Source organism: Pangasianodon hypophthalmus, chromosome 6, assembly GCF_027358585.1.
Source record: "Pangasianodon hypophthalmus isolate fPanHyp1 chromosome 6, fPanHyp1.pri, whole genome shotgun sequence".
In the NCBI taxonomy this organism is placed as follows: Eukaryota; Metazoa; Chordata; class Actinopteri; order Siluriformes; family Pangasiidae; genus Pangasianodon; species Pangasianodon hypophthalmus.
Window position 1 is genome coordinate 12113028 of NC_069715.1, and position 18941 is coordinate 12131968.

The window sequence follows — 18941 nt, forward strand, 5'->3', positions numbered from 1 at the left end:
GAATGAATGAGTTAGAGATGAGGCTGGGCTTTAGACTGATTAGTTATGATTTAAAAACCTATTGAGGCATAGGCAATCAACGTCTTCAACACATACATGCTGGAAGTGAGAGTCTTAGAGGAGAAGATTGGCAGGGCATGGGGTCACTAGAAATTACAGAGGTTGAGGCGTTGAGGGCAGCTCTTATATGAGAAACTAATCAGGAAGACAGACGTGTAAAGAAGGCTTGTGGAGCTGAAGGAGGGACAGGGAAGCATGTAACTTTCTAAATTAACATTTAGATCTTTTGGCTTCATAAGCGATATCTTATCTGATGAACACTTACTGTATAATACTGTCTTATATACTATACTATACATAATTGAGCATAGGATTCTGCTTAACAAACATCTCAGGGGTTTTGTGACTGCCCCTCCCCTCCCTCAAGAGCTCTGCAGACTGGCTTGGCCGTAATGAAAGGCTGTTTGATGAGCCTGAGAGAACACCTGTGTTAGAGCAAACACAAATAACAGTAATAATACGTGCACAGTTGGAGTGCAGGAATAGAGAGAGACATTAAACATGAAAGAAGTGTGTGTGTGTGCAGCTGAGCTATGAAGGTGTCACAGATCTTACAGCACAATATCAGAATAATACATATATAGACTATTTAAGACCACCCAAGAGGTTTATATATGCACATCTTAGAATACACACACACGCTGTGTATGCATGTGTAATGTGTGATACATGCATGAGTGTATTGTGGAATCGACTGGAGGAAACAGTATTAGTGCCATTCACTCTGAATGCTGGAAAGTGGTTTGATTTAGCCTTGTTTCGCTCTCAGTTAAAGGGAGGAAATGCTGAGATAGAATATTAAAGTTTTCTTTCTGCAACACCCGGTACTCCACAAATCACAATGGAGGAGGAGCTGTCTGAGAAATCACACTTGTTGATCAAGCATACTGTATGTCAATGTATATATTAGATGCTTTGTAAAGAAAATTGGCATATAATATAAAATATGCTTAATGAGCAGTCTTGGAAACATGCAGTAGATTATATGTGTGTAACACAATGCTGCTATGTATGTGTATCTGTTTAGTGCTCCAAATATTTGTATCTGTATTCAGATTTTACATAAACTGGAAGTTTTTTAATTAATATGAAAAGTACCACTATGCTCTCAGTAGCGTACATTCTTACTTTCTTACAAATGTACTTGGTTATATTTCCCAAAACATAAACAAACTAGTAGCCTAATTTAACCCACCCTGATCCTGAACAGGCAGTTACTAAGCACTGCTGCACATATTTTGGTCTTTATTTAAACTTCATATCTGACAACTCACTCGCACCCGCATGAAAGTAAAAACCTCCCGCTTGAGTGACTTATTTTGTTGTGAACCACGGTATCCCAGTATGCACATCTTTAGAGTCAAACAGACTCAGAAACTTTCTTGCAAGCTTTATAAAAAATCAAAACAAACAAAAAGCAAAAAAACCTAATAGTGTGCCACTTATTCATATCTGTTTGGAGCACATTATCTGTTTAATCCGAATAATGTATTTGTATTTTTGTATTACATCCCGAATAGATCACTATCACATACTTAAAGAACATAAGAGAACAGATTAAAATATTATAGGAAGTGTTTCATCTACTTTGACAGCAGTACAATCAATATATATATATATAATTTGACACCAAAAGGATGTGATCTTAAGAATATATATATATATATATATATATATATATATATATATATATATATATATATATATATATATATATATATATATATATATATACATATATATACACACACACACACACACACACACATAATATATATATATACACACACACACACACACATAATATATATATATACACACACACACATATATATATATATATACATATATATATATATATATATATATATATATATATATATATATATATATATATATATATATATATATATATATATATATATATATATACATACATACACACACACACACACAGATAGTGTGCAGGAACAGATAGTCTTAAAGTAAATTAATGTAAATAACACTTAATATTTGTTTGCATATCCCTTGCTTGCAATAATTACATCAAGTTGGTGACTCACTGACATCACCAAACTGTTGCATTCTTCTTTTGTGATGCTTTTTCAGGCTTGTACTGTAGCTTTCAGTTGTTGTTTGTTTTGGGGGGTTTCTCCCTTCAGTCTCCTCTTCAGGAGGTGAAATGCTGCTCAATTGGGATAAGGTCTGCTGATTGACTTGGCCAGTCTAAAATGTTTCACTTTTTTCTCTGATGAAGTCCTTTGTTGTGTTAACAGTATGTTTTGGGTCATTGTCTTGCTGCATTATGAAATTCCTCTGAATTAGATTGGATGCATTTCTCTGTAAATTGGCAGACAGAATGTTTCTGTAGACTTCTGAATTCATTCTGCTACCATCATGAGTTATATCATCAATAAAGATTAGTGAGGCAGTTCCAGAAGCAGCCATGCAAGCCCAAGCCATGACACTACCTCCACCATACTTGACTGATGAGCTCGTATGTTTTGGATCATGAGCAGGTCCTTTCTTTCTCCACACTTTGGCCTTTCCATCACTTTGGTAGAGGTTAATCTTGGTTCCAGAACTTTTGTGGCTCATCTCTGTATTTCTTTGCAAATTCCAATCTGTCCTTCTGATTCTTACTGCTGATGGGTGGTTTGAATCTTATGGTATGGCCTCTATATTTCTGCTCTTGAAATCTTCTTCAAATGGTGGATTGTGATACCTTCACCCCTGCCCTGTGGAGGTTGTTGGTGATGCCACTGACTGTTGTTTTTGGGTTTTTCTTCACAGCTCTCACAATGTTTCTGTCATCAACTGCTGTTGTTTCAGACGAGAATGCCCGGACTGGTTCCAGCTGATAGGAAGGTTATGGAAACTGAAATAACCACTCTCTGCTCATCACTCCATGGTGAGCAGAATAGCATCTCAGAATGCTGTACATGCTGAACCTTGAGACAGATGGGCTAAGACAGCAGAAAATCACATCAGGTTCAACTCCCATCAGCCAAGAACAAGAATCAGTGGGCACAGGTTCACCAAAAATGGACAGCTGGAAAGACATCGCCTGGTCACACAAAACTATCCAACAAGTTGATCAAAGCATGATATTCACTATGTGAGGAAATTAGCTAGCAAGGTTTTAGACATATTTTGAAAGACTGACTGTTTTTAACACCAAGTTTGTTAAAATGATTAACTTGATTAAAATGATTTGGTGAGTTACATTTATGGTTTCTTAAAGTTGAGGTGTCAAGCTACCTTATGTAAAAGGCAGAACACCCAAACCCAATTTTTCAAGTTTTTTTAATTTTTTTATTTTATTTTATTTATTTTTTTTGATGTTTGCAAGAATTCAGCCACAGAGACACCCGACAGGTTTTCCAAAACCATCATGCATATTATATCCTTATTATCAGAGACATTCTTCTTCTCTGATGATTTTTTAAAACAGAAACAGGAACAGGTTCAGCCTGTACTCTACATTATATGGTGAGAAGAGTTCCAAAAAGGTTTGGAAAAGAAAATGCTATGTATCTATAATGCTGCTGAGATTTCTTTACTTTCTCTATGATCATATGTTAGACATTGTCTCTTTTAGGATTCATTGTTTAGATAAATAATAAACTTACCCAGATCTAAATAATATGGAATGAAGTAGACAGATTTTATTAATGTTTTCATTGCTGACTGCATGTCCTGACTTTTGTCTAATTACCACAAAATTTATAGCTTTGTGCCTGATGGCGTCTCTTCTAACAGTGTTTAGGGTTGAGGCAATTGCCTTCTGAAGCTGGTGTTGTTCAGGCATGCCAGTGTTGTTTAATCCAGTGGGTTCTCTTCACTTCACTGACTCCCTTAGTGCTTTTCTCAAATTTTGAGGATTCTCAAAATTAAACAGCATTTTAATATATGTGCATTATTATGTTCTAGCCCACAAAGGAGCCCACTGTAATAACTTTTCTTTGACTATATGTTCTATACATTTTTTTAACGTTTTACACAAAAAATCTATACCCATGCTGCGTTAAACACACTGAATAGTGCTAAAAGATTACTGCAGTCACTTTAATGGCATGGTTTGTCTTCTCTAGTACCATATTATGCCATTAGGGCCCATAAACCTGATCCCTCATTTTTGTATTTGAGAATCATGTAATTAAGAACTGACACTATATTTACACAACTCTGACAATATCATACATTCCAGCTACCATTTAAAATAGACGTTTCCCATGACATATTTCATTACCTAATCCAGTATATTAAAAAAAATAGTAAAAAGAATCAGATTATTATTTGAGGTTGGAGAATAGGATTATTTTTGGATCTCTGCTTTTAATTATATTAATGATTTGAAGGGTGGAATGTGTTTTGAGACAAGAGGATCATCATTTGGTCAGTCTCTCATCAGAGAATTGGTTGTAGCACATGAAATTCATCATTGCACATGATATTAAAAGATTATAGCTCTCAGCATGTTATCAAAGTTCAAACAAAAGAGAAATTGGCTTGCTGTAAAGTGAATTGCTTTTGTGGTTTTCATAAGCCTAATAAGTAATAATCATGCTCCATGCATATGTAATGAATTGGATTTGAATAACAGTGGAAATTTGTTTTGCTGAGGTCTAAAGGGAATGTGTGCAAAATTAATTTGCTTTGCTTTGATTAGCCAATTTGTAGTCACTGGTTGTTGTGATTTAACACAACTTGCTTTTGTTTAGAACCCACACCTAAACAAAGGATTGGCCTGGAAATGAAATTCAAGATTTTGTTATTTACTTGGCCAATATGTCTATGGTTGCTGGTTGTTGGGTGGAAAGACTAGCCTGTAGAATGACTCCACTCAGCTAAGGCAGTATGAAGACCACAACCAGCATGACTCATCTGTCTTACTCAGTCTGTCCCTATCTTATCTCACCTGAGGCAAACCACATCAAACCTGTATGAAATCTGATGTTATCTCCAGTTGGTTAGGACAACAGCAAGTCTCTTACTAGGGATATGACTAGCTCATCTAATGTGATAAGATTGCTTAAGACAACACACACACATTGCACAAATTTGAACAATTACCTATGTCTTGGGGCTCTTCATGTTTTGCTCACACCTAGCCGGTAAAGCTGTTACTATGTTCAGTCAGCTACAGTTCAACACAAAGAACTGTTTCTTTAAAATGGCATCTAAAATGACTATTTATGAGACTTAGATCAAGTAATTGTTAGTGCTGGAGAAGCTACTGCATCAGCAGTGGGAGAAGCAGTAATTGACGTTTTTAGCAAGGTAATTATGGCCGTTTTGCAACACAACAGAGTTTTGGCAGGCCTCTCCTTCCTCCTGAATGCACGGTGGAGGGAAATAAGTCGCCATGGTAATGGTGGCATGATGAGCCATCTCTGATTTATGCTGGCACCGTTCCTTTTGGCAGTTAGGTAAAACATTTTGATAATTATCACAGTGTGATAATGATATATATAAATATTTTGCAGTGTATATATGTAAAATATACATATAATGATCCTGAGGAGCTCTCTGATTAGCATTATAACACCCCATCATGACAACACATTGTACATGATAACCAAATAACATGTCCCCATGTGAGTGAGCAGGAGAAGATTACATTACATAGCAACAAAACAGCACTTTAATGAGATTGCCTTGGCCTGTTGCACATTCAAAGACAAAGAAAATGAGGGAATTGCTTCATGCCAAACAGCTCAAATATCTATTTCCTGGCCTGAACTGAAGAGGTGTACAGTGGTGTTTCTATTAGAATTCCTCACTTACCCCATCATTACACCTGAGTCAAGCTGCATTCCTGCTGCATGTGCTGTTTCATTTCCAGAGGCTGTGATGATACAGTGTGGTTGTGAGTGGCTAGTCTAAAAAGGAAAGTTTACACAATTTTACTGTGTGATTTTATTGGGAAAAAAAGTCTTACGGTAAGAAAAAAAGGGGGAAAATCCTCCAAGATGTGTGAATGGAAATTTGACATGTACAAAAATTTAAACTCATCAATATAAGAATATACTGTGAGTCAGAGAAATATAGCGGGTACTTAAAAAAACAACTCATTTATAAATAAATACTCTTTTCTAAGTAATTTAAAATTACATGTATGTTTATCACATTGTCTACAGTACAAGTATATTAGTTCATATCATAGCTTTATGAAACAGGCTACATGGTGTAGAAACAGTTTATACAGTGAATCAAAAAAGCATTTCTGAGAAGTTAGTAGAGGTTCTACACAAATTCTGTTATATGTTTTAATATAAAACAATTATACTTTCAATTATAAGCCTATTTTATTTATAACTGTTATGTCTATACTTTAAATACTTACATTCTTTATAAATAAATTGTAAAAAAAAAAAAAAAAAAAAAAAAAAATGTTGAAATGGAACATTTGGAATGGGCCCCTTAGTTCCAGTAAAGAGAAATTGTAATGACACAGCATATAAAGACATCCTATACAATAGTGTGCTTCCAACTTTGTGGCAACAGTTTGGGGAGGTGTCCACAAACATTTGGCCATATAGCATATAGTGGGGCTTACATCACTTATGCAAGGCTAAGCCCAGTCTTCTGAAAATGTTACAAAAAGCCCTAGACTGAATGGGGGAATCTTTAGAAAAGTTCACTGTTTAACACATCACAAGTTTCACAGATCCATTATTACCTAGCCAAGTGAAAATGATAAATTACGTACAAGTGAACACACAGATCTCTGTGAGCAAATATGACCAAATAAGGGCCTAAAAATCACAGTTGATACTTTTTTCCTAAAGTATTGCTGACTGATACTGATTGAGATGCTGTTTATGTCCACTATCAGCTCACACAAGAGATTTTATGTCACTATTGTCTTCTATAAATTATGCCTGTTTGATAGCTAGACTATTTATGATAGCAAAATTATAAATGTACATTTTTCATTTTTGCCATTGCTACTAATGCATCACAATTTTAACCATTTCTGTCAATTGAACAATGCGCTAATAATAAAGAGCTTCCTTGAAAGAGCATATTTATAAAGAGCTTCCTTGAGACCCCCTATTCATCAAGACCAGCTGATAAAGTGGGTTATGTACTGTATATTTGCACTTCCATCATTTAGACATCAGTGTCCACGGGGGGCTGTCTGTCCACACAAGGAGACAGTGAGTCCTGACTATGAGTGGAGCTTATACCAGTGTCCGAGTCTGTGTCTGTCACATCACTAGGTGAAAGTTTCTGTCTAAGTGTCCCTGCGGTCTTCTGAGAGACACCAGGCCTGACTGGGCTCTTCAGGTAAACAGGGTTGGGTGGCTCAGCACAGTCCTCCAGCTGCATTGAGCTCAGCTGTGCAATAAGGTACTGGTACTCCTGGTTCCTGGACTGCAGCAATGTTGTGTTATGCTGAAGCTCCTTTTCAAGGTCCTGGGTTTGGGTGTGGAGGGAAATTCCTGCTCTCATACTTGCCTCCAACTCAGTCCGCAAGGTATCCAGCTCTAAAGATTCTGCAGACGACAGGGCAGAGATGGGGTCAAACTCCAAAGCAGGACTTGCAGCTGTTGCCCCTTCAAGTTCCTCAGTGTCCAATGTGCAAACAGCTTTCCTCAGCTCCAGGTCAATGGCTCTAGAAAGCTCATCAATGAGTTCCTGATGTCTGAGCACCTGTAGGTCCAGTTGTGCAATACCATCACTGGTATACAAGTATTCCTGCAGTTGGTCCTCACACTGGGATATAGATAAAGAAAGCAATTGACTATTGGCACTCTCAGTGAGCCCTGAATCAGGCACACAGCTTTCTTTCAGCTGCTGCTCCACAAGCTCGAGCTCCAGGTCCAGATCCCGTATCTGGTGAAGCTGCTGTCGGATGGTGTAGTCCTGGGAGATGATAAGTTGCACCATTTTGTCAATTTCCTCAGAACCCTCTGAGCTTCCTTCCTTCTGCATTTTCTCCAGTTTGCGGAAGGCCTTCTTCACCATGCGTTTCTGGCGCTCCACAGGAAGGTTCCTGGCATACTGAGCTGGACCCTGCTCCCATCTCTTAGACCTAAGTCCCTTAGACTTTGAAGCCCTTTTGGGTACAAACTCACTAGTCTTCACTAAAACAAACTGTACGAAGGGTCTCTCATCACCCCATGCATTCCACAAACGGAGGATACGCGTGAGGGGAGGCAGAGCCCTTTCAAACCCCTTCCACCGCTCCAGGAGACAGAACTCTTTTGGCTCTCCATGTAGGAATCTTTTACTTTCTGGTATGGTCTTATGGTCTTCCAGTAAAGCCTGAACCACATCAGCACAGGTTGTATGCTTGGTGACACCAGAAACAACTTTCTCCTCTTTGCCTACTAAAACTTGGACTTCTTTTGCTGGTGTCTCCTCTGTCTCTTTAGACCTGAGGAAAGAAAAACAAAAAGTTTATTATGAAAGCTGAACTACTTGGAGGCAATTCAGTAGCTGCAAGAAAATGAGAGAAAATGATGTGTAAATTGCTTACATACATAAATCCACATTCATGACCACTAAAATGTAAATTGATTTTGGTTAACCGCATGTAACCAGAGTATAGCCAGAGAAATTTAGTAAGGTCATGACAAGGTTGCATGATAGTAGTTAACTAATAATTTCAATTATTTTGGTCAGTACTGAAATTATTATTATTTATTGGGTATCAGCACAGTATGAATTCCAGCAAAACACATTAGTGATTTTTTTTCCTAACATATTAGAAACTCATGATATGATGGATCTGATTCAATAAACACTAGACTTTGTCAGCAGTGTTTCCAGAGTTTTGCATTTTGAACATAAAAGGCTTGCTGTTATAAACTTATCACGTGCTTAAAGATATGTTAGACTCTGGATTTGTAGGTTGGATAGACTCACTTTATTTTTCTTGGAATAAAGCTGTTGACTGTATTGATTAGTGTCAGATTAAAAGTGTCATCCTTAGGTTGCTTTTGTGTCCTCATAAAGTTTACTTCAGGGATGAGACATTACTCAGTTGCCACAGGGCAAACTTCAAGAGGTCTAGTCAGTTTGTTATCCAAGTTGTACATAAAGTCAGGTTTGGTGGTCCACAGAACAGAATTTTTGTGAACGCTATTTATTATAGATAGGATGACAGAAGAATTTATTTAGAAGTGAATTTTTACTGCAAACATGTCAGGCTGACAATGTCCACTGTGTTATCCTTTACTACCTGTGACAGTAGGCTATCCTTTTACAGATCAGAGAGGAGTAAAGCCAGGACACTTAATATGAATCTAGTTAACAGGGCTTTAACATATAATGAAGTCCCACATCCCTTCCTTGAATTTCTAGGGTTGAAAAATACAGCCATCAACATCAAGCATGGATAAGCACATCCATGTACATCTGAAAACCAAGTTTCTTCGTTAGCTGCTACATCAAACTTGACTGAAATTTGTCCAGTGTTGTTTACCAAAGACCTGAGGTTAGACAAAGGTGGAGCTCTGGTGAGTTTTAGGTCCGTGTTAGGCTTATGCCTGGCAATGGCTGACAGAGTTACAGCAGTAACAGCCCCCAGGGACAGTAAAAGCTCATTTAGTGAAGGTTTAAAGAAAATTTCATTTACTGATTTATTTCACACAAATAATAGCAATATGATAATATTCCTACACATGAACATAATTGAACATGCTGGGTGATGTGATATCCTACATTAATACAACATTTCTGTTCCTAGCAGAAATCTAGAAATGCGGTTGCTGAGCTGCACTGGTTGAATGTGCTTAGGAGGGGCACTGTGCGCCATTGTGGTACAGATATCACGCAAGAAGCGCGAGGATGGCTGGCCTGAGCACGCACAGAAGTATCATGGTGAAAAAATAAGCAGGTGCCGTGAATTGAGTACACACAAAGGTATTCACGAGCGTGGAACAGTGAAGCATGTGTAAACTGTCCTGAGTGAGAGGACTTCAGTTCTGCGAGCACTGAGACACATGCACTTTTTTCCACTTGCTAGCCTTTACTCATGAGACAAGATAACATAAAATAGCCATGAACATAAAAAAGTAATTTGTAATCTTGCTTATATTCTGAGAACTCATGTTTAAATATATAGTTAACATGTAAAATTTATAATGCATGGTTTTGCGAGTTTTTGAAAATCACCTTTTATAATAATTTGCCCTAATTTTTATTATTATTATTATTATTATTATTATTATTATTATTATTATTATTATTATGTGTGTTTAAACTGTGTGGTAATAAAAAAATAAAAGGTAAAGCAAATAAAAAAAAAATAATAGCCTTCCCCCTCATTGAAATCTGCATCATAACCCCCTCCTCAACCCAGCTTAACAGTTTACTCTGGTTATTTTCACACACAGTTAACTGAATAGGATTATTCTTTCACAAGCACAGGGCTAGTTCTGTTTCTTTTGAGTATTAACACCTCTGGTACTCCTGGCCAAGACCTGAGTAGTAACACTTCAAAACTGAACAAATGGTATTATAGTATTACGGGGTTCTATCTAGGTGAAAAATAAATGGCAGATAGAAAGGTCATGGTTTGTAAAGGTAACAATAGCACAGATGTTTGACATGAGTAATTAGAATTATAATCTGTATTTTCATAAGCCAAATCTACAGAAAAAAAAAAAAAAAAAAACTTTTCAGCACAACTTGCTTGTTGACCTGGTCTTTTCAGATTTGTAGCCTGGCACAACATTATCTAGGTTTCCACCTGGCACAGAAAAACAAGTGGCATATTGTGTGAGTCCTTGATAAAAGACCCCAAAGGAATGTAATACGTATGCAACAATGTGAGTGGCTGGTTAATGGTTAGAAGATCCTGAGAGTTCAATTGAGCCAAGTAAATACCTGAGCTATTCACACAGCAAACAACTTAACGTATCTCCTACATACACAGAAACCGCCTATGACCGCTTAATCAAATGTACAGAGCTGCTGCCTCAGCAGATGTGCAATGTCCAGGAGTCAGAAGAAACATTTAACTCTTCTGATTTAATTAGAATGCTTAAACACTGACAATGTTACTGCGTAAACCTGATGGTGATGTCAAAAATCCTATGCAGGCAAAGTATTAAGCTTCTAATACATGACATGACATGTCATCCATGATTGCTGTGTGAGCCAGTACTTGTAATCCTAGCTAATCCTTTTAGGGCATGTGTGGTAAAGGTGGCAAAAGGCTATCGTTAGCTTTACGTCATACTGTGAATTAGTGATTTCCAACAGTATAACTGACGTTAAATCACTGTTAGTGTGCGCGCACACACACACACACACACACACTCTGTTTCCAGCGTCAGCACCTACCTACTTCCCACTGACCCCAACCAAAAACCCAATATGCCTCCTCAACACCTGTCACATCAACTTTTAAACATTAAAAAATCTGTTCTGAATTTGCTATGACTACCTCACTGACGTCTTAACAGTGGTTAAAAGTGTAACAATAGTGGTTAGGTAATTGTTAGAAATTAGACATGAGGAAATGGCTTCACAATGCTTATTCACGGCCTAAGCCACCTGCAGTCTTCTCATCTCAAGTAAGTGCTATTAAAGAAGAACATAAAACCACACACCAACAACTCTATACCATGCACCAGCTAGTTCAGAAGCTAACATTCTTAGCCTGGCAATCAAAATCATGCCTGCATTAACATGTGATCATGTTGATGATTTGATTTTGGTTGACCAACACATCCATATGATTGCATAACCTACGCACTGTTGCATCATGACACACACAGTTAGGACACGACCGGTGTGTAGGTGAAAGAGAGGCAAAGCAATCTCTTGTAATATTGACATGAGTATTTGTGTTTGTTGTCCAGAAAGTTAGTTTCTCAATTACTGATTCATTAGTCTTTGCTGCCTGTGGGAAACTTAACGCCATTTTAGAGTTGTTCTTCTGATGCCTATTCAGCATGACAGTAAATACTATGAGTTAACCTGACTGCTTTCTCTTAACTATTAGAATATCCACTGCAGTAGTGTACTATGTTAAATAAATCTGCACAGGTTAAAGAGCTAAATAATAATAAAAAAAAATTACTTGTTACATATTGTTCTATACAAATACTGGCTTTGTATGAAGCCGAAGCACATATTTATACAGGAAAGCACCAAATGGGGGATGGAAGCACCTGTGTTTGTCTTGTGTGAAAAATCAGTGGACACCAGCAGCATCCTGTTACACACTTCCTGTCAGCAAATGCAGATATTTCCCTGACAGTATCAGAACAAAAATAGAGATGTGAAGCTGAGGTATAGGAAACTTTTTATGTGGAATAACAGTTCTATGACCGTTTACAGAGAAACCAAAAGCAGAGACTAGGTACTTGTGTATTCTAAAGTGACGAATACTGTACTTGTCTACTTTAATATACAATGATCTATTCCTGTTGCGACCTAATGCTGTGCTTTCGTGACCATTAGAGACATACTGCATGTTGAGTGCAATACAGAACAACCTTGCTGCATTCCTCCACACCCAGCATTGTGCTTGACCACCAAGCAGAAAGAACTAATGTCATTCAGATGGTAAAGAGTGTATTTTCCAGCTTAAGGAACAATCTTTCAGGCGACATTACATGTACATTAGGAATACTAATCTCCTTGGTCAGTCAGTCACTGACTCCTCAAGTGATTTTTATTGTTTTATCATACAAAACCAGTACCATATATCAATGGTCAATATAACAACAGGACACTCATGTAGAGTCCTGTGCAAATGTCAGCACATGCAAAGCCTTCAAAAATAATGAAATTAAATGTTTCTACATAAAAAAAATACTAGAGCAGGAAACAGTAATAAACCTAACAAACTTAAGTCAAAATTTGGTGCGTCAATGCTTTGCTTTTTCAAAAAACATCTTATATTTGGTTTATTGTAATCTAATAATAAGAAATACTAGATAAATGTGACTATATTCAAGATATTTTCACTTGATAAGATGACTTGTTTTCAGTGCAGTTCTTCTGGAGAATTTGACTACTGCATTTACTTCTTTTTTTTGCATGTAAAACCCAGCAGCCTTCATTAGGTTTTTGTCTGAATGGTGTTCTGATATATGATATGTTTTTTTTTTTTTTTTTGCAAAAAAAAAAAAAAAAAAAAATGCAAAAATTTTTCTGTAACATTTACGTTTTTGTATTGACTCAGTAATGCAGAAGTCATAAACATCTATAACAAAATCTGTACTAAACAAAAGGTGACTTTTGCACTGTACAGTATAACATTAGTATAGTACAGTATAACAACAGTATAACATTACATAACATACTGATTGGGATTTTCTATAGGCATTTGTTGTATTCAGAGTGAACATCAGAGGTACACAGACTTGTGGGAAATGTATGAAAAATGATTATCATGGTAATGATTAGGGTGATCCGATACTGAGCATTGCTACTGGAGCTGATACTGCCTTGTAATGATGGACCTGTATTACATCAGAGTTGACACATTTTTCATCTTGTCTTAAAGCAAGCTGTCATTGTACTGCCATGGTTACTAAGAGGATGTCAGTATCGGATCAGTATTGGTATCATGGAAAAAGTAGGATCTAAAGCTTTAAGTTAAAAAGTAATCATCCAAATAATCATTCAAGTAAGTTTAATAAAATATCTAGTAAAAAATATCAAGGAGCATGTTACTTGTTACCCAGGATCAGATTTACATTTAGGAACAAGCAGTGATGATAGTGATGATGATGATGATGATGATGATGATGGGAGAAAAAAGCAATTCAATGCAAGTAAATATTTCAAAGCAAAATATTAACATGTTTTAATCATAAACAAAGTCAGCGTACACCTTTCTTCTGTGAAACAACATTAAATCTAGCATTCTCTGCTTCTTACTAGGCGACATGGAGGACAAAAGCAGGGTTTAGTGTTATAGTGCACTTGCACTGTCAAATTTTTAATTGTATTTCAGTTTTTTATGTTTGTTTTTTTTAACTATCTTCAACTTATATTTGTATTTATTGTTGTGTACTCACACAGGAATAAACCCACAGTGAGCACACAGGAAGGCCCAAGTGACTTCCTATTCAATATATACGCTCACTACATAAAAAATATAGTGCACAACATGCCCAACAGAGCTCCATTTGGGATTCAGCCACACAAATGTAGCAAGAAGAATATAGCAGAATATAATGAAGCCAAAGTATATTTGTGTTTACAAATTCACTTGAGAGTAAAAAGCAAAAAAAAAAAAATCTCTCCCTATAAACAGTACTTTCCCAAGGATAATTTACTCGAGTTAACTCAAGTAAACACTGGACTTTGAAATGTGTAAAAACAGACTAGTAACCCATTAAGAGAACATTTAAAGATATATGACTACATGTGTAAAGTGAGTTCATAAGCACTAGTCAAATGAATGTGTACAGTAAGTGACAGGACTTTGTTGCCAGCTTTGACTGGAGATACAACCACAAGAAACACTTTTGGTGACTTTCCTGAGCCTTATCTAAAAAGGATGAGGGATACTGACAGAATAAACATGGCTGTTGATCTTTAGCGGGGACATCTTAAGCAGATAGTCATCTTCAGTGGAGACAAAACAATCTGAAATGAGTGAGCTCACAGCGCAGCATGTTTTGAGTTACAAAAACTTTGATTAATGCTCTGAGATTAACTTTCTGTCCATGGGCTCACTCGTATAATTAGATCATACGACAAAGCAATTTAACTGTCACAATAATATGTATCACCTAATTATTATAATAAACAGACAGGACAACGTGTACCATACTGCTTATAAAAAATAACTACCAATGCTCCCTGGCACACATGGATGACACACAGGTGTATAATATAGCATGTATAATAACCACATGTGGCAAAGCTGTGATTTACTTCAAACCCTGGCTGTTGTGATGGACTGCTGCTGCAAAAGGAAAAAAAAAACATAGCAGAGGCATTTTCATAGCAAACATGTTGATGAATTAAATGATCCACCACGCACAAGACAGTCTTCATGCGCCACATAAAATAACAGACGATGGGAATTGGGCTACCTCTGATCTGTTTTCCATCTTAACACTTGAGATAATTACAGTGTGTGTTGCTTTAAAGGAGGTTGTTCTGTAATATAAAAAAAACCCCTTTGTGACAAAGCGTTGGAAATTCAATATGTCTCGTAAACATTTACAAAGACTTATTCTCGATTCTGATTGGTCAAAAGGTGTTGATTAACTTCTATAACAGCAGCTAATGCAGCAGTGCCAGCTGCAAAGCAAATCACAGATTTACATTAATGCGCTCTTTCTAATACGTTCTTGTTTCTATAATATATATATTCAGTGCTAAAGTTAGGCAATATCATGCTGCAGGTCCAAAACAAAAAAAAAAAGTTGTACCTGCACCGTTAGACATACATTAGGTATGTTTATACTCTTGCTACAAATAAACCTTTTCCCCAGAAAGTACAGTAAATGCGTCTGGATGGTAATGATCTGCATAGCACTAATGTTGAATTATCACCAACAAATAAAAAAAAAAACCCTGCAGCTATATATTCAATACTGACAGATGTTTTTTTCAAAATTAAAAATAAAATAACAGGAGTTCAGCATTAGGCAGCAAAACTGAACGCTGTTCATTTTAATTAAAAACTGTAAGTATTCCTTCAATGCGGTCAGATTTAATAAAAGACTGGACTTAATTTGACACTATTCATTCATTTCATTTAACACTTTATTAAACTCTGTAAGTCTAAATCTTTATGAGTTAATGAAAACATCAGCAAATTCATTATGATATTCAAGCCTGAGGTTGTATGAAGAGATATTAAGGTTAAGGTTAGGGATGGGATTAGCATTGTATTTTTTCTTCTTATGACTTCATTCAAATGAAATTTAAAAAAATTCAACCACACTGGCCTTGTTCATTCGAATTTGTACAAATTTCTCATAAAGTCTGAATAGCTCATTTAAGCCTACATTTAAGACAGGTTAATTTAGAACTGTACTAATTCTACATTATAGTTCTCACTTTATCATTGGGAATTTTCATCATGCTGCCAGTGTGAGCAGCTATTTATTTATCTCTGTGGCTCCAAACACTTGTTTGTGAACAGAAGGCAGACAGTCCGTAATTGCTGTGACATCACAACTGTTAAACAAGGTCCTTAAGGAAACAGGACAGCTAATTATATAGGCATTAATAACAGCATCCCTTGTCATGAAACCCCTTTTAAAGAGATCAGTCTGCAATAAAGGAATGGCCTTGAATATCCCAGTTTCTCAGTGGAGGCTGGTATTCCTTCCACTACATCATGAGGATCTTTGAGGTTGTATATAAGGCTGAGAAATCATATAGTGTATGCACTGTACACTTAAACAAACAACTCACCTCGAACAACCTGCATGTTAATCTTTATAATTAATATTTGATCTTCATTGGTGTTCGAGATTTATTTTGTAATGAGTTTAAGCTTCTTTTATCTACATACTGGTCAGTTTTCACTATGGCTGATGCTTTCCAACGTTGCCCACAATGCTCATGCTTTGCCAGTGGGATGAAGCCTTTGCTTCATCTCTACTTGACGAGATTGATGCAGCAGTGCTTTAGTGCTTCAGTCTGCCCAGCTTGCTCACCACCTCATCTTGTATATTCTGCTCAAACAGATCAAGTTCCAAAGCTTCAACTTTCATACTAATACCACCATCAACACCATTGTGCTTGTCTCTCATAACTCACTAACTAGCCAAGCTGAATCTCTGCTGTAACTCACTGCAAGCCGCCAGTCACTGTACTATGAAGTTTCCAGTAGGCGTTCCTACTACTGGTTGCCATAGTAACATTTATCAGTGGGTGGAGCAACAGCGTTCCACTTTTGACAACAAACCAGTTTTCTTTCTGCTAAAATTAAACATTCTGGAGGGAGAGCGTTTGTATATAAAATTCACCAGTGTATATATGCATCATATCATATGACAAGAAGGAGAAGCAGTGTGTGCTCCTCTATCTGGAGCGAAAGCGCAAGCGCCAATTAGCTTAGCTTAACTTATGGCCTTAGCGCGTTTAAAGCCACAAATCACGTGCGATCTACTGTCTTCACTCCCACCAGTAGTCAATGCACCAAGTCGCTGCAAATTCGCAAAAGTTCAACTTTTCTCAACTCTGTCGCGTCACTGGACACGCCCACATCTAGTCACAAACAGTCGCTGTCGCTCATGTCATCGGAAGTCGCCAGCTCTCATTGAAAATGAATGATCTGTCGCTTTGTCGCTGCGAGTCGCTGTATATATGAACGTACCTTAACTGTGCTAGCAAATGTCCTCCCTGTGACGTCAGAGCAGCACACAACTGAAAACTTCTTACAGGAGTAAACAAAATACAGCACCAACCAACAAATGAACAAAGCACAAACTTTTCAGTATAAACAAACTGCATGTGATTCAGGGTGGAGTTCTCCTTTAATACACACACATACATTTCATAGACACACACACACACACACACACACAAGCACCTGCATGTGTGTGAGCTGAAGAGCAGAGCTGAGGAGTAACTCTTTAATACACACACATACATTTCATAGACACACACAAGCACCAAGTACCTGCATGTGTGTGAGCAGAAGAGCAGAGCTGAGGAGTAACTCTTTAATACACACACATACATTTCATAGACACACACACACACAAGCACCTGCATGTGTGTGTGAGCTGAAGAGCAGAGCTGAGGAGTAACTCTTTAATACACACACATACATTTCATAGACACACACACACACACACACACACACACAAGCACCTGCATGTGTGTGAGCTGAAGAGCAGAGCTGAGGAGTAACTCGAGCCTGAGCCACCATATGATCCAACAGCAGTGTCGCCTACACTGTAAGCAAGTCCTCTCACTCCTACAGCAGAGCTCTCCATTCAGACACAAAAACCCTCTCAGCTCCATCAAACACGGCACAAGATAAGAAGAACATGGTTTTTTCGTTAGAATTTTACTTCTGTAGTCTGTAAAAATGTCTAAAAACTGCCTGTACGTCCCTAAAAAGTCACACGAAATTAAATTAAGAAGTCTACCTGCTTTTCAGTCGTGCTTTCAGAAAGTTTCGTCCAAACGGCGCCATTGTGTTTCAGCTCGAGCGCTCAGTTCCGAGGCATCGCGCGAGACCAGCACACAAGCGCACGAGAGAGCGCAGGCTACCTACTGAGGGAAAAGTTGTGAACTTGTGAACTGAGTTGAAAGCAGCCGGAGGTAGTGTAGTAGCCTGCTGTGTCAATGGGCCGTCCCACTACGAGGAGGGAGTTACAGTACGTCTCAAATCCGCACACTACCCTACTATAAAGCATGTGAAAATAAATAAATAAATAAATCAAACAAACAAACAAACAAACAAACAAAAAAGCCACATAAGAGTGAATAGGGATACTCTGTCATTTAGTACTGGAGTGTTTTTTAGCACATAACCCGGAAGGAGCTGTTCTGCTAGTCTGTATGGTTATAAAGTCGAACTTTACTTGTAATGATAAACTAACGGCGTCTTAAGATGGCGACGGGGATTCCCTCCAGGGAAAAATCGCCAGGACAAAGTCGAGCTTAAAGCAGATATGAAACCCGCATGTGTTAGAAGCTAATGCGCTAATACTCAGCTGTATGGCCACTAATCTCCCACAGACCCATTTCTCCCAGCAGCTGAGCCATTAGTGGCTGTCCTCTACAGCAAGAGTAAAGCCCAGAGGAGGGGAATAACTGGGTAATACTTGTATTCAGAAAATCAAAACTATTAAAGAAGAAGAAGTAGAAGAAGAAGACAAACAAACCCCAAAACATGTTTGTGTGGTGGTCCTGGAGAACCCATATACATGCTGACATTTTGACATTTTCTACTATATACACTCCTGGGCAAGTCAAAA

General features: G+C 37.4%; 1 protein-coding gene across 2 annotated transcripts; it reads right to left on the minus strand.

Annotated features, from left to right (window-relative positions):
* Positions 1–2036: 2036 nt before the first annotated feature.
* Positions 2037–18751, minus strand: rassf9 (Ras association domain family member 9). 2 transcript variants are annotated; one of them, XM_026927316.3, is made up of 3 exons: positions 18108–18751; positions 17827–17973; positions 2037–8449 (listed from the first exon to the last, which is right to left on the minus strand). In XM_026927316.3, the coding sequence occupies exons 2-3, from the start codon at positions 17949–17951 to the stop codon at positions 7180–7182; spliced, it is 1395 nt and encodes a 464-aa protein (XP_026783117.3). In that variant the 5' UTR covers positions 17952–17973; positions 18108–18751; the 3' UTR covers positions 2037–7179. The 2 variants fall into 2 exon arrangements, with proteins under 2 accessions (XP_026783117.3, XP_026783118.3); XM_026927317.3 differs by lacking the exon at positions 17827–17973 and having other exon boundaries at positions 2039–8449; positions 18108–18746.
* Positions 18752–18941: the final 190 nt, after the last annotated feature.